Raw genomic sequence first — 14,651 nt, 5'->3', positions numbered from 1 at the left:
TGGTGAGAATACTGATAGAAAGGAAGAAATGAAAGAGATCTATAATAACATATTTTACATTATTAAACTATTGAAGCAAGGTTGTCATTATTAAAACTCAATGGTAGAATAGAGTAACATGAGATTAGCCCTGCTGTCCGGAAAAGTTAGGGAAGGGACAGGAGGGTGACTGAGGTGGCAATTCGGGAGTGTGGCTGACCTGGGACAGCCTTCTGTACCACATGGGGCAGCCCAAGTTGCAGAAGCTGAGTAACTGAGAGGCAGAAAGCTGGAGCCTGTCAAGGAGGTATGGAGCCTGCAGGAGTGCACGGATGGGACCCAGGGACTAGGAAGTAAGCTAGGTTGTGTTCCTTGGGCACACTACCCTCAACAGCATAGCCCTATAACAGGCAACTCACTGCACAGCAAATGCACCCAAAGCCCATCACCCATTCACATCAACGGGTTCCAGGCATCCCCAATCCACCAGCACCCAATGCATATATCTGCCCCACATCCCCACCCCAAGAGGAGCAGAATCCACATCTCCTGCACCCCTCCTGAGCACTACATCCTCCACCCTGTTGCATACAGGTTGTTGCCAGTGCATAAAGGCTACGGGCACTAAACTCCATAATCAGGCCACCCTTGCTCCATACATATTCTTGCACAACCTTACCTCACCCCCCACCCCAAGTTTTAGTTGACAGTACTCCTGTGCCTGTGAATGTGCACAGGCTCCCAGTCACATCATTCAGCTCTGGGAATCTCACCTTATAGCAGTCCTAGAACTGCACATGTGCACAGCTCTCAGCCACATTTCCCAGCCCTGAGAAAGGGCTGACATGCACAGCTGGGTCACAGCTGCTCTCAATCCATGAAGGCAGAATGACAACATGCTGCCATAGCTTTAGGCATGTGCACAAAGGACCCCATGCCTTAGGTCAGTGCACACCAGGGAGGAAAGGAGGCAGTAGTATGATATATTCAAGATTCTAAAAGAGAAAGACTTCCAGCCAAGAATTCTATACCCAGCCAAATTTTCATTCAAAACTGAAGGAGAGATTAAAGTTTTCACAGACAAAGAAGTCCTGAAAGAATTTGTGAATAAGGAACTGGCCCTACAAGAAATATTAACAGGAGTTCTGCTGGTTGAAAAAAATAGACAGGAGAAGGAGAGCTGTAAGAAGACATGGAATTGAAGCATACTACTAAGGGTAATTTAAAGAATATAAACAGAAAGCGAGAAAAGAATATATAGATCTGACAAATAAAATAAAAAAGATAAGATGGTGGATACAAGAAATTCCTTTCCAGTAATAACTTTGAATGTTAATGGAATAAATTTACCAATTAAAAGATACATATTGGCAGAATGGATTAAGAAACATAACACAGCTATATGCTGGATGACAAGAGACTCACCTTAGACATAAGGATACAAACAGATTAAAAGCGAAAGGATGGAAAAAGACTTTCCACATGAACTGTAGCCAAAGGAGAGCAGGAGTAGCTATACTATAGACTTTAAATATAAAGACATCATAAGAGACAAAGAAAGACACTATACACTAATTAAAGGGTAAATTCACCAAGAAGATATAACAATCATAAATGTTTATGCTCTCAATCAAGGAGCTCCAAAGTACATGAGACAGTCATTGGCAAAATTGAAGGAAGCGATAGATGTTTCAACAATAATAGTTGGAGACTTCAATACACCACTCTCCTCCATAGAGAGAACAACCAAGCAGAAGATCAACAAGGAAATAGAGAAGTTAAATAACTTGATAAATGAATTAGACCTAACATATATATATATACATAGGAATGAATTAGACCTAACATATATATATATATATATATATAAGATAGGAATCAAAGGTAACTGCCTCAATATGATAAAGGGAATATATGAAAAACTGATAGCAAGCACTGTACTGAACAGAAAGAGACTGAAGGGTTTTGCCCTTAAGATCAGGTACAAGATAAGGATACCCACTGTCACCACTATTATTCAACATTGTGCTAGAAGTTCTAACTAGAGCAATCAGGAAGGACAAAGAAGTAAAAGGCATCCAAACTGGAAAGGAAAAGGTAAAGCTCTCATTATTTGCAGATGATATGATACCATACTTGGAAGATCCTGAGAAATCTACAGCAAAGTTACCTAAGCTAATAGACAAATTCATCAAGGCGGTAGGATACAAAATTAATGTGCAAAAAATCAGTATCATAAGCAATGAGCTAGCTGAGGAGTCAGTTAAAGAAAAAATTCTATTCAAAATAGCAACTAAAAGAATCAAGTACTTAGGAATGAACTTAACTAGAGATGCAAAGGGCTTGTACACAGAAAAAGACCTATATATATAGGTCTTTGTATCCAAAGCATAAGGATATACATTCTTCTTTACTGCTCATGGAATATTCTCCAGAATAGATCATATACTAGGGCACAAAACAGGTCTTTATAAATTTAAAAACATTGAAATTATTCAAAGCACTTTCTCTGATAACAATGGAATGAAGCTGGATCTCAATAAGCGCCAAAGAAGGAGAACATTCACAAATATATAGAGATTAAATAACACCCTCTTAAACAATCAGTGGGTCAAAGAAGAAATTGCTAGAGAAATCAGTAACTATCTGGAGAGGAATAAAAATGAGAATACAACTTACCAGAACTTATGGGATGTGGCAAAGGCTGTGCTGAAAGGGAAATTTATTGCCTAAATGCCTATATTAAAAACCAAGGAAGAGCAAAAATGGAGGACTTAACAGCACACCTGGAGAAACTTGAGAAATGAGAAAGGTCAGTAAAGTAACCCAAGAGCAAATAGAAAAAGAAAAATAACAAAGATTAAAGCAGAGATAAATGAATGGTAGAACAAAAGAACAATAGAAAAAATAAAAAAAGCCACAAGAAAGGTTCTTTAAGAAAATCGAAATTGATAGGCCACTAGCAAGATGGACCAAAAAGAGAGAGAGAGAGAGGATGCAAATAAAGAAAATCAGAAATGAGAAGGGGTGCAATACCCCAAACCCTGAAGAACTATAAGAAATCATAAGAGGATACTATGAAAAACTATCTGCCAACAAACTAGAGACTTAGATGAAATGGACAAATTCCTGGAGACACACAAAGAAGCTACACTGACTCAGGAAGGAATAGAAGATCTCAACAAACCAATCACAAGTAAAGAGAGTCAATCAGTCATCAAAAATCTTCCTACAAGGGAAAGCCCAGAGCCAGATGGCTTCACAAGGAATTTTATCAAACATTCCAAAAAGGGCTAACACCAATTCTGCTCAAATGTCTCCCAAAAATTGAGGAAAAAGGAACTCTACTTAACTCATTTTATCAAGCTAATGTTATTTAAATATCAAAACAGGGTAAAGATGCTATGAGAAAGGCAAACGACAGGACAATATCCCGAGTGAATGTAGATGCAAAAATTCTCAATAAAATATTAGCAAGTCAAATTGAACAACAAGTTAAAAGAATTCTTTTATGGTATATAATTATATACCATAACCAAGTGGGATTTATACCAGGAATACAAGGGTGGTTCAACACATGAAAATCAATTAATGTAGTACAGTACATTAAAAAATGGAAAGGGAAAAAATCACATGATCATCTCAGTTGATGCTGAAAAAGCATTCAACAAAATTCAGCATCCTTTTATGATAAAAACACTTCAAAAGATAGGAATCAAAGGTAACTGCTTCAATATGATAAAGGGAATGTATGAAAAACTGATAGCAAGCACTGTACTGAACAGAAAGAGACTGAAGGGTTTTTCCCTTAAGATCAGGTACAAGATAAGGATGCCCACTGTCACCACTATTATTCAACATTGTGCTAGAAGTTCTAACTAGAGCAATCAGGAAGGACAAAGAAGTAAAAGGTATCCAAATTGTAAAGGAAAAAGCAAAGCTCTCATTATTTGCAGATGATATGATACCATACTTGGAAGATCCTGAGAAATCTACAGCAAAGTTACCTAAGCTAATAGACAAATTCATCAAGGCGGTAGGATATAAAATTAATTTGCAAAAAATCAGTATCATGAGCAATGAGCTAGCTGAGGAGTCAGTTAAGGAAAAAAATCCATTCAAAATAGCAACTAAAAGAATCAAGTACTTAGGAATGAACTTAACTAGAGATGCAAAGGACTTGTACACAGAAAACTATGTAACATTGCTAAAAGAAATCAAAAGAGATCTAAATAGGTGGAGTGACATTCCCTGCTCATGGATAGGAAAGCTAAATATAGTTAAGATGTCTATTCTCCCAAAATTGATCTACAGATTTAACACAGTACCAACCAAAATTCCAAGAACCTACTTTGAAGATCTGGAAAAGCTAATTATCAAATTCATCTGGCAAGGAAAGAGATCCCGAATAACTAAAAGCATCCTAAAAAGAAGAACAGAGTGGGAGGATTAACACTATTTGACTTTCAAACCTATTATAAAGCCACAGTGGTCACAACAGCATGGTACTGGCACAAAGACAGAAGCACTGACCAATGCAATCAACTCAAGAGTGCAGAAATAGACCACCAAATCTATGGTCGAGGCCCCCACATCCTTTGAACTGAGACAAAGTAGTCTTTTCAATATTTGGGCATTTAAGAATTGAGTATCAATAGTTGAAAGAATGAAAGAGGACCCCTATCTTGCACCCTACATAAAAATTAGCTCAAAGTGGATCAAACACCTAAATAAAAGAACTAGCACCATAAAGCTTCTAGAATAAAATGTAGAAAATGTAGAAGAAAATATCTTCAAGACCTAGAAATAAGAGGTAGCTTACTAAACTTCACACCAAATCACAAGCAACAAAAGAAAAATAGATATATAGGAACTCCTCAAAATCAAATGCTTCTGCACCTCAAAAGACTTGGTCAAACAGGTGAAGAGGCAGTCAACTCAATGGAGAAAATATTTGGAAATCACATATTGGACAAAGGCTTGACTTCCTGCATATACAAATAAATCATACAACTAAACAACAAAAGAACAAACGGCCCAATTATAAAATGGGCTAAAGATATAAATAGACATTATTCTGAAGAGCAAATACAGATGGCTCAAAAGCATATGAAGAGATGCTTATTTTCACTGGCTATGAAGGAAATGCAGATCAAGACTACAATGAGATCCCACCTTACACTTATAAGAATGGCTGCTATTAAACAAAGAGGAGACTATAAATGTTGGAGAGGATGTGGAGAAACTGAGACACATGTACTGCTGGTGGGAATGTATAATGGTGCAGCCATTATGGAAGACTGGCAATCCTTAGGAAACAAAATATCAAGTTGCCCTATGACCCAGCAATAGCACTACTTGGTATATACCCAGAAGAGTTGAAAGCAACAGCACAAACAGACATTTGCACACCGATGTTCATAGCAGTATTATTCACCATCGCCAAAAGAAGGAAACAAACCAAATTCCTATCAACGGACGAGTGGATCAACAGACTGTGGTATATACATATGATGAGATATTATGCAGCAGTAAGACAAAAAACAACATCCTGAAGCACATGAGAAGATGGATGAGTCTTGAGGACATAATGCTGAGTGAGATTAGCCAGGCACAAAAGGGTAGATACTGTATGATTCCACTATTATGACTAGCATAAAGGTGGCTGAAGGATGCACTGACAGAGAAGTAGATTGGCAAATGATGGTGTATACTTATGAATGAAGGTTGTGCTGGTACGAGAAGGAACAAAGTCGTGAGGCATGCAATGATGTGAGTGAACATGTGGGATATTTTGTGAGAAAACATAAGCCAGAAACAAAAGAACAAGAATGGTATGGTCACCATTAGAAAATGCTTATAAGGAAACAGAACTTACCCTTGTAAGCTTTTAGAGCAAATACCTTAAGTCTGGAGTAGTGATTATTATTTCTGGATTTTGAGAGGCTGTTTCATATATATAACCTAATATTTAGAGATAAGAATGAAGACAAACAGGTTGGTGTTTAAGTCATTCAGAACATAGGGGTAAGAAAGACAGTGTCTGTGTTGTAGAATCACACACACTCTTTGAGACCAATGGAGAAAGGTTTATTTGGTCTGGAACTGAAATTTTCCATAGGGCATAATCTAATTCAAACTATCTGTGTCATGGTCAGGTTCATGTGTTAACTTGGCCAAGGGGTGGTACCTGTTTGTCTGGTTGGGCAAGTGCTGGTCTGTCTGTTGCAATGAGGACATTTCATAGAATTAGATCATGATCACATCAGCTGCATCCACAGCTGATTCCATTTATAATCAGCCAAAGGGAAGTGTCTTCTGCAATGAGTGATGCTTAATCTAATCATGAGAAGCTTTTTAAGGAGGATTCAGAAGAGACAGGTTCTATTCCTGCTTCGGCTGGTGAGCCTCTCCTGTGGAATTCATCCAGACCCTCCATTGGAGTTGTCAGCTTCAAAGCCTACCCTGTGGCTTTTGGGCCCTGCGTTCCTGTGGTCACATGAGACACTTTTATAAATTTTCTATTTGAAAGTGTTCCCTGTTGATTCTGTTTCTCTAGAGAACCCTAACTAATACAATCTGTACAGCTCTTTTGAACAATTGAAACACAAGGAGAACCGAATAAGAAAGAGGTAGTTTAATCCTGTATAGATTATTGTAATGACTGGAAGCATCCTAGAGTATATTAAGCAGATTATCAAGAAGTATTGGCAAAGTACTCTGAGGGATGGGAGAAAGAATATGGAACTATTAAACCTTACCAACAGGGAATCCTCTGATACTGTGTCAAACGTAGTGTCACCCAAATCAATAGGTCATGCCCTCACTCATGAGGCTTACTCTAGGAAGCTTATGTAGCTATCAGAGAAGCCTAGACTACCTACAGGCATGCCTTAGAGTTACTTCTGGAGGACCTCTTTCGTTGCTCAGGTGTGGCTTCCGTCTCTCTGAGCCCAACTTTGCAAGTGAAATCATTGCCCTTCCCGCTATGTGGGATATGACATCCAAGGTGAAAGTCTCTCTGATGACATGGGAGATGACTCCCAGGGATGAAATCAGACTTGGTACCATGGGATCAACAATTCCATAATTACCAAAAGGGGGAAAAGAAGTGTAATGAATAAGGTATCAGTGGCGAGAGAGTTCAAATAGAGTCAAGGGGCTACTCTGGAGGTTGCTCTTATGCAAGCTTCAGCTAAACGTTGCTACCTATCATAACCTGCCAACCCCCAACCAGGACCATTCCAGCTAATCTTAAAGAACGCCTAGGGCAATATATAATATTCCATAAGCACTCAGGCACTAGAGTAACTTTCCAGAAGCCTACAACCTCCAGATGGGTCCCTGGTCCAGATAAGTCCTGAAACCTAGCCCAGCCTCTGCAGAACATCAGACAGTTCCATTTCCCTAGCCCATATTAGTGATAGACCTTTCCAATATTAAAAATTTAGAATTGCCTTAGCCCAAACACCCCTAAAGAGAGAGAAGGAAAGATCAAAGGTGATCATGGAGTTATACGAGAATATAGGATTTAAGAAATGGATATGAATGCTGAATCATTGAATTGATGTCTCTTTTAGTCTCCAGTATTTTAGAGTAGTTCGAAGTAAACATCTAAAATTGTGAAATTGTAACCCATGTCAAACTCTGAAATAGCTTCTACGATTAATTGTGGCACCGTGCTTTGAAATTTATAGCTTTTTTTTGTACGTGTTATTTTTCACAAAAAGAGAATGAAAAAACATTGATTGTGAAGATAAAAAAATATTTAAGACATCTAGCCTCCTATATTCTGGAGCAGCTAGAGGAAAAATATGAGAGGAATATATGGTAGTCCATGACCATCTCTTCTTGAAGACTATTTTGAAAACTATCGTTTTTTATTTCTTTGTTTTGTATATATATCATAATACAGAACAAAAAACAGTTCAAAATAAAGAAACCTCAATGCTTATGTTTAATATATTAGTTGTAATCTACTGACTAACCATTAAATACAAATAAAAAATATTTGGAAAAAGAAATGAAAAGGGAATAAGTATGGGCACTAATGAAAATCAATTAAACACATAGAAATCAGTAATTCAGATTTGAGTGACACATAATAGATGATACATAGAAAAAAATAGCAATATAGCAGAAATAAGTTGTGACAGTTAGACTCTGGTATGAACTTGGCCAAATGATTATGCCCCATTCTCTGGTCAGGCAAGCACTAACCTGCCTGTTGCTGCAAGGATATTTTGTGGCTGGGTGATAAACTGGAAGACTGGTTTATTAAATAATAAGTCAGTTGATTACATCTGTGGTTGATTACATCTGCAACCAACAAGGCATGTCTCTCACAATGAGATAATCCAAGTCAGTTGAAAGCTTACAAGAAAGAAGATTCTTTTGCTGCTTCTTCAGCCAGCAAACCTCTCCTTTGGAGCTCTTCCAGATGCTTCATTGGACCTGCCAGTTTCACAGTCTATCCTATGGATTTTAGAATCTTCTATTCCCACAGTCCCATGAGACACCTTTATAAAACTTATATTTACAGATCTCTCCTATAGGTTCTGCTTCTCTAGAGTACTCTGACTACACAAAGTCTTTCCTTAATAGTAATTACTTTAAATATAAATGGATTAAAATTTCCATTAAAATGAAGATAGTGGCAGAAAGTGGATCAAACAAACATAATCCAATTATATTCTGTCTACAAGAGAACCACTTTATATCCAATGATTCAAGCAGATTGAAAGTGAAGGTGTGGAAAAAGATATTATGAAAATAGTAACTAAAAGAGATCTGGTGGCCACACTAACATCACACAATGATTTTAATTAAGATCATATTAAAAAAGACAAGGAGGGACATTATGTATTAATGCAAGAGTCAATCTGGCAAGAAGATATGACAACTATAAACACAGGTACACTTAAAAACAAAGCCACAAAGTAATCAAAAAGTGAGAAGCTTGAAAGGAGAAATAGATTGTCCTACAATAATAGCTGGAGAGTTAAATACCCAAATTTCAATGATGGACAGAACAGTCAGACAAGAGATCATTAATGAAATAGAAGATGTGAACAGCACTATAAACAGCAAACATATATAGAACACGCATCCCAAAACAGCAGAATAAGCATTCTTCATAAATACACACAGACAGTCTCCAAGGTAGATCTTATGCTAAGCCACAAAAGAAGTATAAGTAAATTTACAAGACTAAAATCATGCAATGTGTCTTCTCTGATCACAGCTGAATGGAGATAGAAAGCAATGAAGGAAAATTAGAAAATTCATTTTAAAAAGTTTCTTCTTATCAGTGGTACTTATGTTCTATAAGATCTCCAGGAATGCTGATATAATGAAAACTGTACCAGCCTTGTTCAACATTAACTGCAAATTTTTTGTTACCTTGGGCAAGAACATGTTGGTGAAAATGCCACACACATTTTTAGCAAATAGATGTTCATGAATATGGAATTTGTAAATAATGAGGTTGAACTGCATGTGGAAATTAAAGAACACAGTCTTAAACAACTAAAGAATCAGAGATACTAGGGGAGAGTTGGAAAATGCTTTTAACCAAATGAAAATGATACAGAATATATCAAAACTTATGGGAGGCAGCAAAATCAGTACTCAGAATAAATTTAGAGCTGTAAAAAAACTACATAAGAAAAGAGCCATATCAATAACGAAACATACATCTTAAGAAATTGCAAGAATAGAGCAAATTGTTCCAAAGTTAGAAGGAAGAAAGGTAGTAAAGATGAAAGTGAAGATAAGCATAATGGATAAAAGAAAAAAATGGAGAAAATCAGTGAAACAAAAAGTTAGTTTAATGGAAATACGAACAAAATCAAAACATTTCTTGTAGACTAATCAAGAAGAAAAGAAAAGACTCTAAAAAATAAAATCAGAAACAAAAGAAATAGTATTACTCCTGAAATTTTATTTCAGTAATAATGGAAAAATATGAACAACTTTACAGAACAAATTAGATGACCTAAATGAAAGAGAAAACATCCTAGAAACACACAACCATCAAAACTGATTCAAGAAATAGAAATTCTGAAAAGATTTATAACAAGAGATTTAATTTAAAACATCCCAACAAAGGAAAGGCCCAGGACAGGATAGCTTCGCTGAAAAATTCCTCAAAAAAATTTAGCAAATAAGCTAATGTTCCAAAAAAATTTGAGGAAATGGGAAAAATTCCTAACACATTATATGACTGAGTACTACCCTGATAGCAAAACAAGATAAAGACATCACAAGAAATGAACTCTACAGAACAATATCCACTATTAATACAGATGTAAAAATTTTCATCCTAATACTAACAATCTGATAAACTAGTACAATAAAAGATTATAGATAATGACCAAGTGAGCTTTATCCTAAGAATGCAAAGGTGCATCAATATACGAAAATCAGTCAATATAATACAACATTGTAATGGAAAGAAGTAAAATACCTACATAACCATCTCAATTGGTGCAGTAAAAGAACTTGACAAAAATCCAGCAGACCTTTCTAAAATACTCAACAATTATGTATAGAAAGGAATTTCACCAACTGATAAAGGGAATTGATCAAAAATTTAAAAATGGGAAACATCATATAATAGTAAAAGAATAAAAGCCTCCCCCTATTTTCAGAAACAGAATAAGGATGCCTGCTTTCATCACTTTAAGAAACAATGTATGAGAAGTTATACCCAGAGTAATTAGGTAAAAAAATAAAAGGAACCCAAATCAGAAAAGGAAAATAAAACTATATTTACTTACAAATGACATGATATCATGCTTAGAGAATCCTATAGGAACTACAGCTAAAAGAAAAAGTTTCAATGTTGCAGGACACAAAAAAGAGGTAAAGAATGCTGTATTTCTGTATACTAGGAATGAACAATGCAAAAACAAAATTAAGTAAATTCCATTTGTAATTCACCTATCATAAAATATATAGGAGCAAATTTAACTGAGTAGATACAAGGCTGGAAAACTGAAAACTACTAAACACCAATAAAATAAATCAAAGAACTCTTAAAAAAATGGAAAGATTCATTTTCATGGATTTGAAGATTTAATATTGTTAAATGGCTGTACTCTCCAAAGTGGTCTACATACTTAAATGCCATTCTTAACAAAATACAAATGACCTGTTTTGCAGAAATGGAAAAATTGTTCTTAAAATTCATATGGAATTGCACAGAACCAAAAGAATCTTGAAAAATGAAAGACAAGTTTAGAGGATTCACACATCCCAATTTCATCACTGCCTAAAAGCTAGAGTTATCAAAACAATGTGATATGGGCTTAAGGACAGTCATAGGGTTCAATGTAACAGCATTGAGGGTACAATGTAACAGCATTGAGGGTACAATGTAACAGCATTGAGGGTACAAACCCACCTCACTATATATTGATTTCAAGAACAATGCCAATACAATTCAATAGGGGACAGAAAATATTCTTCAAAAAATGGTGCTGGAATAACATGAAAAAGAATGAGGTCAGACTCCTTCCTCACACCCTGTAGAAAAAAACACAGCAGCTTAAGATGGATCAAAGATATGAATGTGAGTGCTAAAACATTTAGAAAAACACTTTAGAAAAAAATTAAGGATAAATCCTTGTGATCTTTGATCTAGCTATGGATTCTTAAACATAGTACCAGAAGCATGAGCACCTGATCAACAAATAGATAAACTAGACTTCATGACAATTAAAAACTTTTGTACATCAAATGACCCAATAAAAATTGTGAAAAGGCAAATATTTGGGGAAAATATTTGCAAATCATATTTATATATATACAGAATTCAATTTGCTAATCATATTTAAATATATGAAGGATTCTTACCACTCAGAAAGAAAGACAGCAATCCAATGAAAATGTGCAAAGAAGTTGAATAGGCATTTCTTCTAAAAGTTATACACTTCCAGGAAGATGGCCTAATAGAGCAGCTGAGATTAGCCCTGCTCCACAGAAACATTAGAGAAGGCACAGAAAGGACACTGAGGCGGCAATTCAAGAGTGCAGCTGACCTGGGAGAGCCTTCTGCACCACATAGGGCAGCCCTGGTTGCAGAGGCTGAGGAACTGAGAGGCAGAAAGCTGGAGCCTCGTTGGAGGCTTGGAGCATGTAAGAGTGCATGGATGTGACCCAGGGACTGGGAAGTAAGCCAGGTCGCAATCCTTAGGTGCGCTGCCCTCACCAGCACAGCCCTGTGACCACAAGTCACCCCACACTCCATGGACCCGAGCGCCATCATCCACTTCCATTCCTCATGCTCCAGGTACCCCCACTCCACCAGCCCCAGTGCACGTACCTGCACCACACCCCCACCCCAAGTGCAGCCCAACCCACTTCTCCTGCACCCCTCCCAAGCACTACCTCCCCCTCCTTGTTCCCTGCAGGCTGTTACAAATTAATGTATTCATTTCTTTAATAAATATTTAATGAGAGTCTACTATTACTCAGACACTCATTAGGTACTGGGGATTGTGTTGTGAACAAAAGAGATAAAGCTACTAGTTGGTAACGAGTGGTAATACCATTCTAGTTTACATACTAGTTGGGCAAGAGAGATACTTAAACATTAAAAATCAACATGAAATAGAACAGTGGAGGTAAGGATTATAAAGAATAATTCAGCCTGAGGAGTCAGTATGTATGGGAAGGGGTAATGTCTACTTTAAAAAGTGGTAAAGGAAGATCTTCTTGGTACGACATCATTTAAGCAGAGACATGACATGAGTCATTCCCATTCAGAAAGAACAGCAAGTACAAAGTCCCTCTGAGACAGGAGGGACTTAGAGTTGTCAAGGCACTGCGAGGAAAGCAGTGTGAATAAAGTGGGGCTAAATTACAAGGGAAGGGATAAGAGATGACATAACTCAAGTTTGAATGAATGAGCAGCACTAATCATTTCAAAGTGTGATTTTTGCAAGGCATTTAAAAAAACATTTCTTCAGATGGAAAAAAAATGTACAACATTCTTGATTTTCTCAGTGCACATTATTAAACAGTGTAAAAAGTTGGTAGTCATATACATCATATGAATACATTGAAAATTGTTTTGAATTGTCTATTTTTATTTTTGGAAAATGTAATCTAACATATTGGCTCTACAAAAGGATTCACTCAAAACAATAATATTCATTTTACACAATGTGTGATATTTATGTACCTCTTGGTAAAATGTGCCAACAAAAAAGTACACACCTTCATTTAAAATTACATCGTTTCATCCGATTAGGATTCTTCAAATAGTTACTCAAACAAAAAGATAAATTAAATAAATGAGACTTTAAAATACAAGCCTTTTATGTGACTCATTGTATGGAGAGGATATGATTAGAATGAAATTATATTGTGTATCATTCAGAGCTAAAATCTCAATCCTAGAGAAAATTTTGCCTTTTCAATAACCTTCAGGAATGCGCCCCTGACATCTTTGTTCCTTAGACTGTAGACCAGAGGGTTCAGCATGGGGATGGCGATAGCATAAAACACGGAGGTTATTTTGTCTGTGTCCATGGAATGACTGGAGCTGGGCTGTAGGTACATGAAAATGACTGTCCCGTAGAAGATGGAGACTGCAGTGAGGTGGGAAGCACAAGTGGATAAAGCTTTCTGGTGTCCCTGACCTGGATGCATCTTCAAGATGGTGATAAATATGAACAGGTAGGAAATCAGGATAACCAAAAGAGCAAAAAATACATTGAAGCTCTCCATAAAAACAAGAATCATCTCACCAATATGTTTATCAGAGCAAGAGAGAGCCATGACTACTGGAACATCACAGAAAAAGTGGTGAACCATATGGGAGCTACAGAAAGAGAGACTGAATATGTATCCAATATGAAAGGAGGCATTCAGGAAACCACAGACATAGGAAGCTACAGCCAATTGGACACACACACTTGTGGTCATGGTGGTGGTGTAATGTAGGGGTTTACACACTGCTGCACAGCGGTCATAAGCCATTGAGGCCATGAGGAAATTTTCCACCGTGGCAAATCCTACAAAAAAGAACATCTGAGCCGCACATGCATTGTAGGAGATGACCTTATCTCCTGTGAGGAACCCAGCCATCACCTTGGGAGTGACAGCTGAGGAGTAACCAAAGTCCATCAGAGAGAGGTTACAGAGGAAAAAGTACATGGGAGTGTGGAGTCGGGAGTCCAAGAGAATCAATACGATCACCCCCAGGTTCCCACATATAGTGATGAGGTAGATGATGGTGAACACTGCAAACAGGGGGCCCTGCAGTTCTGGGGCATTGGTTAGTCCCAGCAGGATGAACTCAGTCATTTCTGTGCTGTTCTCCATTGAAGGTATTTGAGAATCAAGAGATACCCTGCAGCAATGAGAAATAGAAGAGAATTTCAAACCAGGAATAGATAGCAGTGAAATATGAAAGGCATTATTTTCACCATAGTAAATATTTGTATTTCAAGTTTCTCCAAACCTAAAGCACAGACTTCACAACAAAATTTAATGCATATATTATTTCAGGGGTGTAAACTATTGATACTGAAAAATGTTCATAGATCAGCTCCATAAACTTTCAAGTTTGTAAGTTTGTAAACTGAGATATAGAATATATAATAACTTGACCATGATAAAGTATCTGGAATGAAAATACCTGCCAATTCAGTTTTTCTGAG

The 14,651-nt window shown here is 36.8% G+C and overlaps 1 protein-coding gene across 1 annotated transcript; it reads right to left on the bottom strand.

The window, feature by feature from the left end:
* Positions 1–13,368: 13,368 nt before the first annotated feature.
* On the bottom strand, positions 13,369–14,316 carry LOC143645925 (olfactory receptor 5B2-like). The gene has a single exon (XM_077115026.1). It carries the CDS (start codon positions 14,311–14,313, stop codon positions 13,369–13,371), a length of 945 nt encoding a protein of 314 aa, XP_076971141.1. The 5' UTR covers positions 14,314–14,316.
* Between the last annotated feature and the right edge of the window lie 335 nt (positions 14,317–14,651).

The sequence above is a fragment of the Tamandua tetradactyla genome, chromosome 9 (assembly GCF_023851605.1).
Source record: "Tamandua tetradactyla isolate mTamTet1 chromosome 9, mTamTet1.pri, whole genome shotgun sequence".
Lineage (NCBI taxonomy): Eukaryota > Metazoa > Chordata > Mammalia > Pilosa > Myrmecophagidae > Tamandua > Tamandua tetradactyla.
This window is presented reverse-complemented; position numbering and strand designations above follow the sequence as displayed.

Excerpts from the sequence above, each read along its gene's own strand:
- LOC143645925 (XM_077115026.1), bottom strand. The coding sequence starts at position 14,313 with ATGGAGAACAGCACAGAAATGACTGAGTTCATCCTGCTGGGACTAACC.